The sequence below is a fragment of the Falco punctatus genome, assembly GCF_963210335.1.
Source record: "Falco punctatus genome assembly, chromosome: 5".
In the NCBI taxonomy this organism is placed as follows: Eukaryota; Metazoa; Chordata; class Aves; order Falconiformes; family Falconidae; genus Falco; species Falco punctatus.
In genome coordinates, this window is record NC_137584.1 from 5,062,091 (window position 1) to 5,081,578 (window position 19,488).

The following is a 19,488-nucleotide window of genomic DNA, read 5'->3' on the forward strand; positions in this document are numbered from 1 at the left end:
CCCGCGCGCCGCGGTGCATGCTGGGAGCCGTAGTTCAGCGTGGGCACCGTCACGTGAGAGGCGGGGACCGGCGGCGCTTCCCGGCGCCGGCGGTGTCGCGGGCGGGTGACGACGGCGGCGAGGCGGAAGCTGGCGCTGCGCAGCGCGTCCGTCCCGCGCCCACGTGCCGCGCGGTCTGTGCTGCCGGCGGCTGGGCACGCGGGCCCTTCCCCGCTCCCGCCGCTCTCCCCAGCCGCTGCTCGCGCCCCGCCGGCGGCGGGAGATGGCGGAGCTGCGGTTCCGCCTGGCGGAGCCGCTGCAGCTGGTGGCGCGCAGGAACGAGAAGAGCAGTGCGGAGCTGAGCAGGTTCCTGGCGAAGCAGGTGAGTGTGCGGCGCGGGGCTCGGCGCAGCCTCTAGGCGTCCGCCCTCCCTCCCTCCGGGCGGGCCTCGCAGGGGCGACCCCCGCCCGCTCCCGCGCCGCCATCTCCTCCCGGCAGCGTCGTCTGCCGCCTGGGCGCCCTCCCGCCCTCTCGTCCTCGGGCGGCTGGCGGCGCCGCTCTCCGGGAGCAGCGATCCGCTCTCTCTGTCTTGCTGCGGTATCTTCCCCTTCCCACCCCTTGCGGGGCTGTGCGACTGGGGCCCTGCGAGGTGGGTCCCCTCCGGTGCCCTGGCACCCCTCGTGCTGCGCTTCCTGAGGAGGCATTTTACCCCAGAGTTAAAATCTTGGGTGTCCTCCGTGCCTCATGAGGTGACTCTGAAGGCACGATAGCGAGAGATGGCATGTTGTTAGCAGGCACTGAGACGATATCTAGTCCCCGAGCTGCAGCATGTTACCCTGATGTTATTTGAGGCCTTCTTTAATCGCCTTAAACCAGCATGTGGGGTGAAACGACAGAGAACTGGTTTTTCTAGGGTGTGCGTCCCTTTTTAAAATCACAGTGATACTGGAAACATGTTCCTGTCTTCTGTGTTTTCATGCTTTGGCTGCCTTAAGGTGAAAAGTACACCTGCCTTCTAGGAGAGTTTAGGCCTAGCTCGTTTCTGCCTCTGAAATACTGGAATGCATAATAATAATAGGCTATCAACACATCAGCTATTATCTTAGTAATAATTTTAATGACAAAGCTTTTGGAGCCTCTATGTTGTATACATACTTCGGGACTCAAAATCCGTATTTCTGTTTGAGTGTCTGGGAGATTGTCCCAGTGTTTGAAAATGAAAAGTCTGAATCATCGGGTTTTTTCAGAATACTGGCTTTCAATCTGAATTAGTGTCTCATAGTTACGGTTGGGGAAGGCTTTCATACTGTAAGTCAAGGTTCCCTGTTGGTAGGCAGACAGCTTTTTCTTCTGTCGCTGCAAATCATGGCATCAAAGTGAAATTGAAATGAATATATATATTCCTACATCGGGGAGTTGATGCTGATTGGTGGAAAACAGTGATGAAGAGCTGCTATTCAAGACAAAGAAACAGCTGAGAAATAGAGATGGGGATGATGCAGGTGTGTGAGGCAGCAGATGGAGCGGTGAACCAGAAGTGAGTCACCAAGATCTGAGACTGGGAAAGAAACTGCTCTTTCCCTTCTGGTGACTGTTTTGAGATATACTTTGGATTTCAAACTCTTGCAAGGTGGAAATTATTAGGGTGATTATATACAGAGAGTCTGGAACAGCACATTAATGAACAATGGCATGTTCTTTTAGAAAACTGTATTACTATTTGCAAGCTACAGATCTGGAAGCATGTTAGGCTTATCTTTCCACTAAACAAGGACTGACTTCAGTCATCTTACCTGATTTCCTACTGGTTGATTTGTATGTAACTTGAAAAGCGTGCGTCTGGGAATACAGAACTCTCTGCAGCTTCACTGTGTCTTTCTGGCAACTGAATTCTTCAGTATTCCATAATGGAGTGGAACTTGCCCACAACAGTGAAGTAAAGAACAGTCTTTTGAGATTCCTAGTAAGGCACCATTTCTGTGGTGATGGAAGATCTTGTTCCCTGTACTTCAGTATGTAATAGAAATAGAGCTTTTTCTGTAGAGTATTTGTATACCATTAACTCTGCAGAGGTACAGCAAATTTGTGTGTTCTTAATGAGGAAAATGGGATGAAAAGCTCTTCAAAAGTCTGTTTCCTGTCTTTCTATTTTTTGGATAATTTAAAGCAAACTGTGTAAGCAGTAGGGTTCCACAAACTGCTGAAATGTGCTTTTATCAAAGGTCTGTTTGAATCAGAACATCTTCCTGTGTAGAATTCCAAATGCAGATTTTCTGTAATTGCATGTATTTTGGCTTCCTGTAATGGTGTAATTTCAGTAGAGAAGTTCATTAATGTCAAGGTTAAAATGCTAGTAGGAATAGAACTTTAGTGCAAAAATATTTGTTTCTGCTCTTCATATCTGCCACTGTGCATTTATGGGAACATCTAAATAAAAAAACTTGACCCTTTGAATATCTACTCTATTTAGGCTATGGAACCATCCTGAGTGAACTGGAGATCTCGAGCATGCCGTTATGGATCTCCTGTTCTATTCTGTCAGTGCTTTAGCTTGGTGTTCTTCACTTTGCCTTTCATTTTTCTATGTAGCAGTGAAAGTTGTTTTAATAACTCCAAGCTGTTATTAATAGCCCTTCAGTCTTTGCATTTGATGTTGAGAAGTGCCTCTATTTTTTTTTTTATTTTATTTTTTTTAATGGAGGGAAAAAAAAAGGTGACCTAGCTGTCCCAAATTCAGCCAGCTACTCATTGGCTGTCAGAAGAACATTCTGACATCATGGCAACTAAGGTAGACTGGTTTGTTCCAAAAATATGACTTCAGTTTTTTTGTTTGAAAGATTAGTTAGGCTTTATATCATGTAGCATTATAAATAAGGGAAGGTGTGCTGTACTTCTGCCTCCATCCTGGAGTATATTCTCATCGTCTTCTGCTTCTATTTTTTTAAGAGCTGTGATTTTTGGGAGGCAGTATGTTAATAAATACACTGATGCAAAGTCAAAGAGAACGTTCGCACCATCCTTGAAGGAGCGATCTATCCAACTCTATCAAATGCAATCTGTTGGAGGAGGTGTAGGAAGTTACAGCTTGTTCTGCAGGTGGTTGAAGCCATCTTGTTCTTGTGAGACTGTATATCCGCCTGTCATTTTGTTGTTTTTTTTTCTTGAAGTATGTGGGTTATAAGAAGAGTGCAGGCTCATGTTCTGCTTTATCTTACTGAACTGGACATCTGCCAAAAAGAGTGGTCCTACTCTGTTTTCTTTTTGCCTGTTCCCAAGGCCAAGCCACAGCTTTTTGTTGCTTTTCCTACCCTGAACCCAGTGAATGTGTTGATGTGGAAAATTCTTTCAACTTTTCCAGCCAGTGGAACACTTTAAAAGAAAGATTAATTTGGATCATCTTGCCAGATTGATTGCTGTGCAGTAGAACTGGTAGTATGAGGGAACAATGCTGAAAACCTGTGTTCCTGTGTTGGAGGGAAAGAGTATTTCCTACGCGCGCGCAGGGTCTTACACCTCCCTCTTTGGAAGTAACCCATTGTTAAATCTGTGTATGGTGTAACACTGTTGGAAACACCTGTGACCCACAATAATTTCACATGAGCCCAGATTATTTCTTGCTGTGATCCTTTTGTCATCTTGGGTTTTGGATTAAGCTGGTTCTTTATAAACACTTACGTATCTTGTGATCACTGAGTAAATGCACTGTCCAGATTGGGAAGAAACATGCAACATACTGCTAGAAGAGCAACTGGGATCATGTTTGACTCCAGGTTTCATTCCTAGCTGTGCTTCTGTTTAGTGTCTCTTGTTAATAATACACAATGTGTGTGTATATTCTATAGTTGGAGGGACAGTCTTTTGTGATGCTTTCTTAACGCAGCTCTTTGGAACCATGGGTGTAGATTTACTTTCCCAGGTTTGAACATTAGAATTAAATATTTTCAGATCAGCTGTCCTTTTCTACTGATTGAGGAAGCTGGGTATTTCAGAAAGAAACTTTTAGTTAAAATGCCCTCGGACAGTATTCTTCTTTTCCATAAAATGTTTAATTTGCACTCTGAAAGGCTCTGAAATCAAATGAACAGTCTCTATGTAGAATGAGAATGTTGCCACTGTGGTTTTTGAACAGTTTTATATATCCTAAGGGTACTGCACACGATGATTAAAAAACTGCTTGCTCTCACAAAATTGGTAATAGAATGGATTTGTTGTAGAGCAGTCATGTAACTACAGAATTTTACTGAGTCAGTCACATTATTCTTACCATTGTTAACTGTTTATTTGATATTGAAAGCTCTGGTTAATAAATTAAGCACCCTGTTGTGCCTTGTTTGGGTAGCGAAAGATGTAATTGATTTGGAAATTGAAGATACTTTTTTTTTGCAGTGGACTTTCTTCAATTTTTTTGAGCCCTGCTGCCTTTGAACAGCCTGTCAATCATTTTGCCGCTCAGAATCTGATCCTTTCTAATGAACAGTGTCTTGTTTGCTTTGTGATGAATGCAGACCTTCAGCTCCATTTTTAAAATTATTTTTGATGCTGATCTCATGGATGAAAGGAAGATAAACTTGTATCATGTTTCATAAAAATAAACACAAAGCTGCAATTAATGTGGTGGTTTTGATGTTTGTATTGTATATACTGCAGTTTCCCTGATTTCTTAATGTGCTATTAGGGAATGAATATCTTTCCAAATTCAGAAAGAGACCCAAGGAACTTGAACAAGTATGTGTGACAGTGGTGTAAGCTTAGGAGGTCACTCTTTTCAAAGGCAACCTGTAGGACCTCTGCAGTCTTACTTGTAACAATGGAACCATCCTATCTGCAGCCTCAGGAGAAGGTTTTACCTGACTAACAAAAGTCTAGGAGAAGCAGAAATTGGCTGCACATTTTGCTAAAATGAAAGACTGCCTGAATCACAGAATATTTCTGTAGGAGTTTTAGTAAGTGCTTGTTTTGTTTTGAGAGCTGCCTTGCCTAGCTGTATTTACCACTGTTTGCCAAGAAAGATAAAATAGTCTTGATAGGATAAGGGTTCAGTCAGCAAGGCTGGGGGGAGAGTGGAGCGTCAAAGTTAAGAGCAAAACTGCTACAATGCAAATTCATAATCCTGATTTGTCACAAATCAGAATTACTTATGCTGCATTATATACTAAACATCATGGAGGTGGATAATAACGTGAGCTCAAAGACCAGAGAAATGTAAGCATAAGACACAAGAAATGGGTTGTTTTTCTTCAGTAACAAAGTTAAGAAGGTTGAGGGGGATGTGAGGGAGAGTCTGGGGGGGGTGTTGAGTTTTTTGTTTTACTTTCTTTTCCTTGTAGATGTGAATATGTTTTCCATCTATTTTAAAGCCTAATATTTTACACAAAAGTTCCATTTTTATATAAAAGTAAGAAAAAATAATCTCAACTTCAAAACTGAATACATGCTGCTGCTTGTCAAGAGCATTGCTCGCTATAATTGCTATGAAGAATATGGAACAAAGGCTGTAATCGTGATTGACTGAATGGTTCTTTTTTTAAAGAGAGATAGTGAATATATTGCAACTCAAACTTTTTTAAAGAATTCTAATTCTTAGATGTGTTGTGGCTCTCGTGAGACCGAACTGTTAAAATCAGCAGGAATTCTATTAACAAAGATGTATTAGTTGTTACAACATTTTCCCTTTTTTTTTCTTTAAAAAAGTATTTAAAATTATTTGTCTTATCTTTCATCTGTAAAATACAATTTAGGATTTTGGCACTTTTTTGTAATTCCTATTTAGTGTGTCATTCTGCATGTCGCTCATTCTGTTACCCAAGTTTTTTAAATATGGAGAGCTGTATCAAGTAAGTACTTCCATTGGGAGTTTTGGACTCTCTTCTGGTTTTTTGAAAGATTTATTCCTGTAGAATTCACTGTGAATCCTGCATGAATAGTTCTGATATTAGAAGTCCAAATCAGTTCCCATTAAAACCTGTTGTTACTTTCCATTCCTCTAGATTTGGACTCAGCAGGATCGGCAATGCATCCTTGATGCTTTAGCACAGTTATTACTGGATAAAGAATGTACTCTACTGATCGGCCGTCAAGTTCGGCCAATCTTGTTGGATTTGCTGGAAAGAAATGCAGAAGCCATTAAAGCTGGTGGCCAAATCAACCATGATCGGCATGAAAGGCTGTGTGTTGCGATGAGCAAGCTGGTTGCTAACCACCCTGATGTTTTGCCGTGAGTAATGTAATGTCTCTGTGCAGCATTTGAGCTTAAGGAATATATATGCTTGTCAGTGTTCAACAGTGATGAGAGGTGGTGTTACAATTTGGATTGTCTCCTGCAATAACAGATGTGTTTTGAATTGAAAGAATGATTTGGAAAACGCAAGTCTTAAACACAGCTTAAAATTAAATTTTGTTGTAAGATGATGTTAATCTTAATGATCAAAAGAAAAGCAAAACAGCTGGCATGAAAATTGCTCACAACCAAAATCTCTGCATTTATGATTAGACCTGTAGGCCAGTAGAATACAAAGCTATGTAAGTAGGAATCAGTATTACTTTCCCGGTACACAAGAGCAATCAAAGAGATTTCACCAAAGGCTGCACTATTTCTCCTTGATAATTAACTAATGATTTCTAATAAGGTCAAGTATATGTTGTCAGCTGATTGCTGAACTGGTTGGCGTTCCCAGGTGTTGATGAAGTTAAATATAGGCCTTAGTTCTCAGTATACTGTCAGTTACTGTCTCAGGACCTCTGTCCTGACATTTTTGTTACTGCCATCTTTTCCTTTCTTCTGGCTTAGATGTCTGTTTCATCTCTTTCTCTGCCTCTTTCTCCTAAAGATTTGCTTTAAGATATTTTGAAAATACATCACCGGTTTTCCAGAGGCTTTTCCTGGAGAGCTCAGATGCAAACACAGTCCGATATGGGCGCAGACGAATGAAGTTACGGGACCTCATGGAGGCAGCCTATAGATTTTTACAAAAGGAGCCATCAGTTTTCCGAGAATTATGGGACTGGAGCGTGTGTATTCCACTTCTCAGGAGTCATGACACTTTAGTCCGTTGGTAAGTTAAAACCCACAGATCTTCTCCATTGAAAAGATGTATCTGTATCTTGAATTTTATTTAACAATGTTCACGTCCAAGTAAAAAAGAATCTTCAAATAATACCAGCAAAATCTGTGCTGATGATATCCGTACCAGTGCTTCTTAGGTGATCGTTTGAAACCTGTAGTGATGTATTACAGAGTGAAATGCAGGCTAGCTCTTAGTTATGCTTAAAGCTATGCTCTGGAGAATCTTTTGAAATAACTTCAGTTTACCCAAGCTGGATGCGTGGGAGATGGTGACTTTATCACTTCACTTCTACTGTAAGCCTGTTGTGTATTGCATGCATTCTAGCATGTGTTCCTAGAAAAAAGTGGAGATGGACCTACTCTCACTCTAACTTATGTCACGATGATATGTTATACTATTCTGCATTGACACGTTACTGAGTTGTCTATATACAAGCAACAGAAGAAAACCATCTCGGTCACTGTAAAGCTTGGCTTATTTAAGCTACACTTCCTAACTGGCCTTGTTGCAAACTTTGCATGTGGTTTTGGTTAAATGTTTTATGTTGGGTGTCTGCCTGCAAGGGCTTCAATGTAGTCACATGATCTACCTTAGTTATGTGAGTGGTAGTATTGATAATGCCTCATATTTATTTAAGAAAAGGTCTTTAATAGTCTTCGTGTTTTTTAAACATAAATTCAGAATTACATTAGTAACACCATTTAAAATTAGGTGTATAATTTAGGAAGGGCAGGAACAATAGTGATGTCAAATCTATCAGCCATTGCTGAAGCTCTTCAGGGTGACATACACTTAGATATCTTAGAAAGAGGAACAGAATTTATGTTTCATTGACTGGAATTGGTTTATCTGGTGTTCAGCTAATAACCTTAAGTAAATGAGCTGACTTTTAAATTTTGTCCTGAACCAGTCGTCTTCTGGCAACTCTTTTTTTTCTCCCCGTTCTCCACCCTTGAAGTCATTGAAAGCTTTGTTCTTGGAAGGTAAAACAGTGATAAAATAAATGAGAAGTGGTTTATGATTTGTATTAAATGTCATTTTGTTGCAAAACAGTTTTTTGTAGTAATGAAGTGAAGACTTAAGAGTTGGCTTCTTTTGGCACTTAGTCTTGAGTTCATTGTGTTATGGTTATTTTAGAAATAGCATGAAATGGAAAGCAATTTTGAAAGGGGGATGGTAGAAATTGAAAAAGAAGCCAGGCAAAGAAAACCTGATTTTCATAGTCTCATACATTAACCTTCATTTATTTGGGAAAGTGCTGTCCTTTACTATATTTCTGTTGATCATTCAGTCCTTCAGAGAAAGGTTAGCAAGTTGGTGTATAAATGGTAAAGTATGCCGTGATAGAATTGCTTTTTTCAGTTCTGAGATATTTGTCTAATCTTACAGAATGGTAAGCACAGCACTAAAATAATTTTAGTAAGAAAATTTTCAGTGTATTTTTCCAAACTTGATGTTTTGGTTTGCAAATGACAGTTGTCAAACTAAATCTCTTAAGACAGTTTTGACATGTTATGTTCTAAATATAATTTTTAGGTATACTTCAAACTGTCTTGCTCTGGTTACATGCATGAATGATGAACATAAATTATCTTTCCTGAAGAAAATATTCAGTGCTGAGGAGCTGATACATTTCAGACTAAAGTAAGAACTTTTAAAATCTTGAACACTATTTAATTTTGTTGATGACTTTCAGTTGAATAAATAAACACTGATTTCACAGGCTACTAGAAGAATCTCAGCTGCAGAAAGTGGAGCAAGCCCTTGTTTTGGCCAATCCAGACTCCTCATTTTGGCAAAAGGAGAAAGAACTGCAGTATACACAAGGACATATTGTATTGGGCGACCTCTCTGGAAATGTAGTATCTGTATGTGGTATTGTGCTGCCTAGACTACAACTTGATTCTGAAGAGCAGGTATGTAACCTAGGTTTAAGAGGGTTAAGTTTGTACTTTTTATGCTTTTTCATTTGATTGAATCCCTAAATGTGGTGAATAGTTCCTGCTTAAATGGTATTGAGATACACCACATGACCTTGTACTATCTTTAGTTTCTTGATGTGTGCTGTAAGCTAGTGTTGCATGATACAGATGTTGCAAGGAAGCTCTGCAGTGGAATGAAGCAACAAAGGTGTGATAATGCTGTTCATTTTATCTTAACGTAGCAGTTCTTACACACATACTACCAAAAATACATGTATCTGCAGTCCAAGTTAGGGTGGTATTCCATAGCTGAGTAAAGCCAGGATCTGGTACAGTTTGTTTAACCTACATGAAGCTGGTTTTTGTGCTATACAGATTTCTTATAAACAGTCTTTCTGCAAGCATATTCTTAGTTTTTCTCTTAAAAGAAAACAAGGCTGCTACTTACTCTTCTAGAAGGCAGAAAAAGGAGAGAGGAAGTGACCAAGAACTTACTTTCTCCACTTGAGTGAAATGTAATGCAGAATGTAGTCCCTTAAAGTTTTTAGGAAGTCCATTAAAGGCATAAACATTTTTGAGCAAACAGTATTTAACCTTTTTGCTCTTGAGAGGCTGTTCATCTTGAAGTGTGCAGGTTGTTCTTCGTAGCTGCAGCCAGTATTCTTGACTGGTTTTCTCATTTAGGTACAGTTTTAGCTGGGTATTTCTATCTAATTTTGCAACACTGACAAAAACGTACCAATGAAGAAAGAAATGAATGAAGACTACCAATGGTCAGAATTCCTTGACTAGCAGAAGCAAGGAAAGAAATTACTTCCCAAATTCCTTCCCACCCCCACCTCACAACTTCTGTAGTTGAATTTGCTATATTCTAGCTTTTTTTAGAGGATTGAGTATCTTTTTTGAAATGTGTTGCAGCAGGGGAAATGGAAGAGATATTTAAGGAGATTCTTACTTAGTGTCATTGCTCCTGCAGCTGTGCTGAAGCTAGGCCATATTATAAACTGGATTGCTGAAAAAATACTCTTAGTATATGAGGAAGGAGAGAATTTCCAAAAAAGGCTTGCTTTTATTTTTTTGATAGCCACAGGATAAGCCTCCAGTTAACAGTTGAGGAGGTCTGACAAAGAGGTAGGAGCAAACTGAGGGGAAAGCAGGTGCTCTTAAAAACTAGCATTATTACCAGAGAAGTACACGAAATTATATCTAAAAAGAAGATGAAATATAAATACAAGACGCTTGTTTCTGTGCAGTATGTACTTTCTTTTCTTTTCTCTGCGCCTTTTAGCAGGAAAGCACTCATTTTTGTGCTGTATATTGATATATAAGTGACTGTAGTAGAGTTGTAATACATAGAGAGTATCTGTAGCATTGATAAATTACCGTTCAATAAAGTACATTCATTGCATTTTAAAGAAAATAATTCTTACTGAATTTATCTCTCTTTTTCGTGCACTGAGTTTAATGATCTTATGCTTTGGCCTGTGCAAAAAGAAGTAAATACAGCAGTTAATATTCACACTTGTATCGTCTGAATCTAACTGCTGTTTGATTTGTCCTGTGATTTGGATCCATTCCGATGACTTAATTTCACTTATATTGCAAATTGTATTTGATTGACGTGTATTATGATTGAATAGTTACTATGCCTGTACTGACATCTTAGTGTGAACTTCCTTTGGGAATACATTGTACATATACTTCTATTAAGTGTTTCACCTATAATAAGTTTCTGATGAAATCTATTTAAATACTGTCATTAAATACAGCTTTAGAACCCTGTATTTTATTTGATATGTGTTGACAGATCTGCAGGCCAAAATTTTCTAGTTGTCAGACTCACTTTCCTAATTGTTATACAACCTGTAAAAAAAGTAACAATTTCAGTGTTGTAACTCAGATTTTATGTTTGAACAGGAAAATGACGCCAGCCACTTTGTTTTGGTTGAATCTGTCTTCACAAATCTTCAAAACCTTGCTATTGCTGTAGCATATCAGAGCCCTGTTTTATTAGAAGGACCAATAGGATGTGGCAAAACTTCTTTAATTGAATATTTAGCAGCTGTTACAGGAAGAGCAAAGCCTCCTCATATTTTGAAAGTCCAGCTTGGGGATCAAACTGATAGTAAGGTAACTTATGAAGTTGTTTTATGGCTGGATGATCAGACGTAATTTTTACTTAAAGCATGCACTTAGTTTTCTAATAAGATAACGTTAAACTTTTTGCCCAAAGACCCCACAATACCCAACTCTGTAGTATTGGTCTTACTATTGATGAGAATAAATAAATGTGAAGAAAAGTCACAGTTAAGCTTGAGTAGGTTTTAAATTCTGTGCGTAATTGTGCTGTTTCTGTTTCGTTCGTATTATGCTTTATCAGGTTTTTCTGTGTGGAAGAGCCCTATTGATTTTATTTATTTATTTTTTTCTCCACTAAAAAAATTGATTTGCATTGGGGAAAAAAATTAGTCTAGAATGACACAAGCTGGTACCAAAGGCTGTATGGACACTTTTATTTCAGTTTAAGTGAGCTAGTAATCAGTTCAATCTGATGCCAATTTTTTGCAGTAAAGGTGAGATGAAGTAATATCCTGTGATGCTGAGGACACTTGAACTTAAATAATAGCAATCTAGCTCTACCTGTAGTGACAAAAACAGAGGTGAAGATAATTTCACATTCTTCTGGTTTTGCATATATATCTTTCGAGCTTGAATTGATTTATGGGTTTTGGCTTAATTTGTATTTAGTTTTCCAGTGTGGTTGGTATCTACCAGAAGTGCTATCTGAAGGTTTTTATTAGCATGCATAAGCACCTTCTTTATTTGTATAGAACAGCCGATTTCACCATTTCACAACTGTTCTTCACAGGAATATCTTCATATATACATGAGCAAGACCACCATATTAATAAAAAGTGATAAAATTCAAGGTACAAAATATGTAACAGTGAAACCATAAGCTTAATAATTTAAGGAATGCTTAAATGTAGAAGTTAGAACATTTTGGAGAAGCAAGACTTGAGTGATTTTGAATCTTTGAATAACTTGATTTACAATTCCTCTTATTAGCCTAGTTACAGACTTTTCAAAAATGTAAACCAATGTTTAGTGCAACCCTAGACAGTTTGTTATGTTACTGTTGATTGTTAATTATGGTGGCACAGCTCTGTAAGTTCACTTCCAATTACCTGGTTCTATTTTAATTACTAGGTTTCGGTTGTTTCACCTTTCCACATCTATGATAATTTTTCTTCTTAATTTAAAAAAGCATAACACTAAGCACAGATTACCAGATGGATTTTTTAATAATGTGCAGGTTAAGTAAGTGTTACCTATGTATCAGCTTTAGTCATTTTTTGTAAGTTTTTACTCCCGAGTTTTTAAGGGATGTAACGAACAGGTCTCTAATTTACTGATTGTTTCTGTCACAGACGCTGCTTGGTATGTATCGTTGTACAGATGTGCCAGGGGAGTTTGTGTGGCAGCCTGGAACCTTGACACAAGCTGTTACCAAAGGTCATTGGATACTTCTGGAGGATATTGATTATGCTCCTCTGGATGTGGTACGTAGGTTCATGCTGTTTGTAAGGTACCGGTCTTAAGGCCTATACTAGTAAATTCTGCAGTCTAATCACCATGAGTTCTGCAGCAGCATGCTGAAAATAATGCCACTTTAAAAGGGATTAGAAAGAATTAACCTGTCTGTCTTTGTTCATGTATTAGCATATGGCATTAGTTTTTGTCATTGTTTTAGAGTAGTCATGACACTGCCATTCATGCCAGATTTCATTCTGAAGATTTTGGATTGACACTGATAGTGAGCTATGTGTCTTTTAAATCACGTTTAAATATTTGAAGAAAACCAAGGGTCCCAAACACCACAGAGTATTGTCATTGTATTAAAGTGGTGCTGTTAATAAGGTATTTTTTTTTAGCATTTTGTTGTGTAGGGTTTTTTGTTTTTTCTTGTTTGGTTGTGGTTTTTTTTTCTTACACCTTTCTTACCTCTGGCTTAGATATTAAAAATGTGTTGTTACATTAAGCAGTATAGGTTTTAACAGATTTCCTGTTTCCAGCTCCAGAACGACTAGTTAGACTGTCGTCCTTCCTTTTTGAAGTAATGGTTGCTGAAAGCATGTCTTCTGCAAGAACAATGTCATAGAGACGTTTTGCTGTATAAGCTTGCTGAACGTTCCACAGATAGTGGTTTTCTTTCATATCTGTTCTGTAAAGCATCCTTTGTGTGACTAAATAACCTGACAGCTTGTTCATTGGGTTCTAGACTTCTGAAATATAGGGAATTTATAAGAAAGCCAAGAAATACTGCTTGTATATACTAGACAATTTTCACTGCCAGAGGGTCATGCACTTATTTGCTTCTGTGGACTCCGCTCATTGCACTCATAAGGATGCCCTGAGTAGGGTAGTACTGTCCTGCATTCATCTCTCCCTTTCTTCAGGTCCTCCCTGCAGGCATCCTGTCTCCTTTCTCCATATCAAAGTCCCCGTACTTGCTGCCTCCTGTGCTGAGGGGTCATTGTGGTCCTATCTCCCTTTTTTCCTTCCATTATTATTACTGTCCTTCTGCATGGAAAAATAGATTATTTAAACAGATACGAAATTTTCCTGGGGATACCAGGGTATAAGGTGGAAAATGTTGATATTTGAGAATGACATCTTTGAGATGCAGGTCATCTTTGTTCAGGCAGATAAAGAAAATAAGGCTTCTGATATGCAAGTGTCTAATACTTCATTTGGCAACTCAAAAGAAATAGTTTTGATTTGGACTTGTAGTGTAAAGACTGTAATTTCCATTCTCTTACCATTAAATCTGGATACAGGAGAAAGAAGATAGGTAAGCATTACACCTGTGACTTCCACTGCTGATTGAAATTATGAGGGACTCTGCAATTCTTGTTAGTGTCACTTGGAAGCGCAGTCTGCAGGAACAACATTTGCTAACAATGTAGTTGTGCTTGGTGTAAATGGTCTAGCATCTCCAATGTGAAATGAGTTTGAATGGGTGTGCTGTCTGTTAAAGTTTCACACACAAAAAAGTTTTATAAATTTTCTTCTCTTCTTCAGATCTCTGTGCTGATTCCTCTTCTGGAAAAAAGAGAGTTGCTGATTCCTGGTCGTGGTGACTGTTTAAAAGTAGCATCGGGATTCCAGTTTTTTGCAACCAGGAGGTAGGCTTGTAAAGTTAAATGAGGTTAAAAGCATGGATGTCCTATTTTAAAATCAAAGACAGTGGAAGAATTCAAGGTACTTGAGCAGCAGTGTTTTAGCAATTTCTGTTCAACAAATAATAGAAGCCTTAGAAATTGTGAAAGGGATTTTTAAAATTTAGGGCAGCTTATATTACTGCTGGGTGAATCCAGCCTTTGTACAGAAAGGTCACTTCAACAAGGCTGAAGGAATGAAACTTCCTGGGGGGAACCCTACAAAACCCACCCCTTTCCAAAACAAAACACTACTCTCAGGAATTACTGTGTGAAGAAGGCTTATGATAGATATCCACAAGGTGTCTTAACTTGCTAGTTTTAACAGCACCTGTGTAAAAATAATTCTTAGCTGTGCTGATCTTTGGGTAGTTGGTAGTCTGACTACTGAATGGTTAGTTTTCTGTGGTTTTTGTTTTTTTTTTTTATTCCACCTCCTTGAGCAGTTATATACGTGTTTTCCCTGGAAGGTTGTGGTGTTTTTTTTTAAGAGTTTCATGAACATGAACAATTTTAACTGAACCCTGCATCTATAATAAGTAAGATAAAGTTATTTTATTTGGGATTAATGAAAAAAAGGAAATAAACATTTTTTTTAAGAAAACCTGATTTGTGAAAGTCTTGTGGATGTTTGTAATGTTTTCTAATCAGAAAAAAATCGAAGGTATTGTCCCTGACAGTTTCACTGTAGTAATGGCTCATGCATCAGATGTCTATAAATGTCTTCTTGTGTATTAAGACATAATATTGTATCAAGATTGAAGGTAAGGATATCTAGAAGGAGAATGGGTACATGCTTTTCAATTGCTTTGTAGCTTCCGTCAAAGCCTTTAACAAATTTTTCTGCTTTTGTCTTCCTTCCGTAACTTTTTTTATTATTATTATTATTAATCTGATCTGTTTCTTCTGGAACTGAGTCTTTGGATCCCACGCTGTTTTGGTTGCCTCGTCTCCTAAGATTTTCTTCTTCTGTATACTTGATTGTCATGGTTTAACCCCAGCCAGCAACTAGGCACCACACGGTCACTTGCTCGGTCCTGCCCCCAGTGGCATGGGGGAGAGAATCAGAAGAGTAGAAGTGAGAGAACTCATGGGTTGAGATAAAGACAGTTTAATAGGTAAAGCAAAAGGTGTGTGCACAAGCACAGCAAAATCAAGAATTCATTCACCACTTCCTGTTGACAGGCAGGTGTTCAGCCATCTCCAGGAAAACAGGTCTGCATCATGCATAATGGTTACTTGCGAAGACAATGCCATCACTCCAAATGTCCCCTCTGCCTTCCTCCTCCTTCCCTCAGCTTTATATGTTGAGCATGACATCATACGGTATGGCACATCCCTTTGGTCAGCTGGGGTCTGCTGTCCCAGCTGTGCCCCCTCCCAGCTCCTTGTGCACCACTAGCCAGCTCACTTGTGGGGTGGGGTGAGAAGCAGAAAAGGTCTTGACTCTGTGCAAGCACTGCTCAGCAATAACTAAGGCATCCCTGTGTTATCAACAGTTTTGGTCACAAATCCAAAACATAGCACCATACCAGTCACTATGAAGAAAATCAACTGTTCCAGCCAAAACCAGCACAGTGGTCAACCGTTTGTATAGCAGCAAATTATAGTTTCCATTGGGCTTGTAAGAACAGATTCAGTAAGTCTGTTGCAGTTTACAGCTGTGGAATATTATTTTAATTAAAAAACACCACAAAACAACCAAAAACCAAACAAAAAAACACCAGAAGATAAGAAGCAAACCACAAACCCAATGACTAATGCTTTGCACAGTCAGTATAAACACGTGGCTGCATAGTTATTTGTGCAACGAAAAAAGAAAAACCAAAACTGGAACAAAATACATAATTGAAAAGACTGTGAGCCTGAAGATTGAGGCAAAATAATCAGGAAAGACTGTGGAGGGACAGGGACTGGACATTGCTTTTCCTGCATCTCTGCAATAGAGCACAGACCTCTTAGGATCTGTGGAAGATATTTCCCAGGCTACTTCTGTCAGGCTTCTCTCTTTACAAAGTGTTCCGTACGTTACTTCTGAAAAACTTACTGTCGGTTATCTTTCTGCAAGTATCTCTAGGAGATTTGGTACTACAGCAGAAAAAGCACTGATAACAGATGCTTATTCTGTTGAACTCTTCAGCAAGACACAGTGTGGTGTGTTTCTTCATATTGTTTTGATTTTAGGATATTCAGTTGTGGTGGAGGTTGGTACAGGCAGCAAAGCAGCCATGCTGCTCTTTTGGACAAATATTGGACTAAAATACATCTGGACAGCATGAGCAAAGAAGAACTCAAGGAGGTATGATGTGTTTCTCTATTGTGTGTGAATAAGTTTTCACTTAAGGGTAATAAATGTTTTCCAGTAATAAATTTGATACTGATTTTTATCTCCCAGGTTACACAATACATACTTATAATTTCAGATTTATCCTGCCAATTTTGAAGTAAATGGTGGGCAGTTCATCATTTTAGGGCAACGAAGCTGGTGAAGGGTCTAGAGAATGAGTCTTACGAGGAGCACCTGGTAACTGGGATTGTTTAGCCTGGAGAGGAGGAGGCTGAGGGGAGACCTTATCGCTCTCTACAGCTGCCTGAAGGGAGGTTGTAGGCAGGTGGGGGTCGGTGTCTTCTCCCAGATAACAAGCAACAGGATAAGAGGAAATGGCCTCTTTTTACACCAGGGGAGGTTTAGTTTGGATGTCAGGAAAAATTTCTTCCCTGGAAGGGTGGTCAAGCATTAGAACAGGCTGCCCAAGGAGGTGGTGGAATCATCATCCCTGGAGGCATTTAAAAAAAATGTGTAGATGTGGTGCTTAGGGACATGGTTTAGTGGTGGACTTGGCAATTCTGGGTTACCGGTTGGATCTGATGATCTCAAAGGTCTTTTCCAACCTAAATAATTCTAAGATCAGGAAAATTTTAAGTGGGTTGGGCAAAGATTCCTAGAACTTGCCTTCACAAACACAGTTCTGCTTTGAATTGGTCTAAGAATCAAAATATTTTGCCATTTTGTAGTCTACAGATTTAATACCAGAGAAAAAGGAAAAAAAATTGAGCTTACTCTGATCGTGACTTCTAAGCTTTGAGATGAAAAATAGTTGGTCAGTTATCAATTACAAGTAACTGTTTCTATTGACATCTTTTGTTAACATCTCTAGGAAGTGTTTGCTTTGTGTAGTCCTTCAAAACATTAAAGAAGCCCTGGGCTTAAATGAAAATGGAATTCTATAGAGATTCTCTTTGTGATACGAAGCTCAGAATAGGATTTGCTTTTAAAAAGAGCCTTGCCTAAGGGAAAAACGGGTGAATAGTCTCTAGCAGAGGAGTTGATGAGAAAGTTCTGTATTTTCTAGGATGAAGAAGACAGACTTTCAGTAGTATTCCTTCACTCCTTGGGATTTGTTCAGCAGCCAGCACAGTTATGGTTGATCTTAAATATCTGTGTCTTTTTCCATTTTGTTGTCAGCTAATTGTCAGGAATGGGGCAAGAACAGCACTTAGTTTATACTTGTGGATTTTGTTGGAGGAGAATTGAGTAGATTAATAGGAAGGCCTCTGCAGACAGTTTGCTGGAGATACGTGCTTGTGTGCTGTGGTTGTTTCTACTGCAAATAGATTAATGTGTCCAGGAATTCTAGGAAGCTCACAGCTGCAGTATTCAAAAAGGCTATCTGGCCAAACTGATGTTGAAGACGACCTCCAGAAAGGGTCAGGATTGAAGTAAAACTTGAATGTCAAAACCTTAAGAAAAAAGGAAGCTTCAGTGCTAAATGTGTCACCACTAAGTTCTTGCTGTTCTTTTTTGTAACTTTGTAACCTAAGTCACAAAAATACATAAATCGAAGGCTGTGTATTCTGTAGTAGTAGTAAAATTCTGTAGTAGTAGAAGAGACAGTGGTAGAAAACACCCATGTTCTTCTCTTGAAAATAGACTCATGTTCTTCTGTGTAGTCTTAAGCCAGTCTGCCACGGTAGGACCAGTGTTCTTGGCCTGTATCTGTGAAAAGCTTATTTTGGTAAAGCAATAATTTTGGTTGGCAAACTTTAGTGGAGAGAACTGAGCTGAAAGGAAATTACAGAAGAAAAATTAGTCCCTTAATGTGTCTTTGTCAGCACAGTGAATAGACAACTTGAATTCTAAAAAAAAAGTTAAGTCATAAAAAGGACAGGAGGTAAGAACTTTTGTTATCAGTTGTAAAGTTGTATGGTCATGATTTGAGTTTAGATAAGGTTGAATGTACTTTTTGTTCTTACTGTTGGTACTTGTGCAACTGTATTAAATTAATTGTAGTAGAGTTGAGTTGACAAAATTAACTCTTGACATCCAAATCAATATCATGCCAATCACAATAACTTTCATTTTCTTCATATGAGAGATTCCAAGAGGGTGGGTTTGCGCAGCTTGCTAGCTTGAGTATCTATTGAAGTATATTCTGTGAAAACTGGGGGGCTGATGGTTTACTTTTGGTGCTAAAGATTTAAATTATTCTTTTTAATTTTTTTTTTTCAGGTTCTTCAAAGGAGATACCCCAGCCTTGCTCTTGTAACCGATCACTTGCTAGACATTTACATTCACCTTACAGGAGATAAGTATCAGGCATCAGAAAACAGTGTTTCTGGCTCCAGGCACATACCAGAAGACTCATCAGAATCAAGATCAGAAAATAAGAAACCAAATCTGGAAGGAAGAGAACTGTCTCTAAGGTTGCCTTTTCTTATATGTTTATTTGAAGGAAGTTTAGTCATCTAGCTGTAGAGATAGAAGGATTTATCTTTGTTTGTTTGTTTTTTGGGTTTTGGTTTTTTTTTAAATAGTGATAAAAGTTTGATCAATTAAACTGGAATTTCATAAAAGCTGGGAAAATCCATTTTTCATTTGAAAATAATGATTATGTTATAAAAAAACCTCAATGTGAATTATTTAGGACTTCCTGTTTGCTATCCTTTTGTGGGGGGTGTGATGAAAAAGTGTATCTTTTGTCATATGTGCTGCTAATTTGGTATCAAGCCATATGAATTATTTTTCTGTTCATTTTAACACAAAATATCAGTTCTAGCTAAGAATGGAAATGGACCATATAATGTTCTCACAAGAGCTAGCACATGATGTTTTCAGTAATAGTATATATTTGCTCATCTAGATAATTTCATATTAGACACAGCATTCTAACTTAGATGACTGAAAATAATCGTATCTATAGTGTACTATTAATTTCAGAATTTTTATGATGAAATGCAGCTTCGTGTTCAGTTATTTCTTAGTCACGTAACAAATGTTAATTCTACTCATGTGGCATTTCT

General features: G+C 38.6%; 1 protein-coding gene across 1 annotated transcript in view; it reads left to right on the forward strand.

The window, feature by feature from the left end:
* The first annotated feature begins 108 nt into the window (after positions 1-108).
* MDN1 (midasin AAA ATPase 1) overlaps positions 109-19,488 on the forward strand; it is a 103,729-nt gene continuing 84,349 nt past the window's right edge. Inside the window, exons 1-10 of the mRNA XM_080389312.1 lie at positions 109-361; positions 5,967-6,193; positions 6,807-7,031; positions 8,580-8,687; positions 8,767-8,959; positions 10,883-11,095; positions 12,397-12,528; positions 14,051-14,154; positions 16,372-16,486; positions 18,698-18,891. Coding sequence (XP_080245438.1) covers positions 263-361; positions 5,967-6,193; positions 6,807-7,031; positions 8,580-8,687; positions 8,767-8,959; positions 10,883-11,095; positions 12,397-12,528; positions 14,051-14,154; positions 16,372-16,486; positions 18,698-18,891 — 1,610 coding nt within the window. The 5' untranslated portion in view covers positions 109-262. The remainder of the gene's footprint in view (positions 362-5,966; positions 6,194-6,806; positions 7,032-8,579; positions 8,688-8,766; positions 8,960-10,882; positions 11,096-12,396; positions 12,529-14,050; positions 14,155-16,371; positions 16,487-18,697; positions 18,892-19,488) is intronic.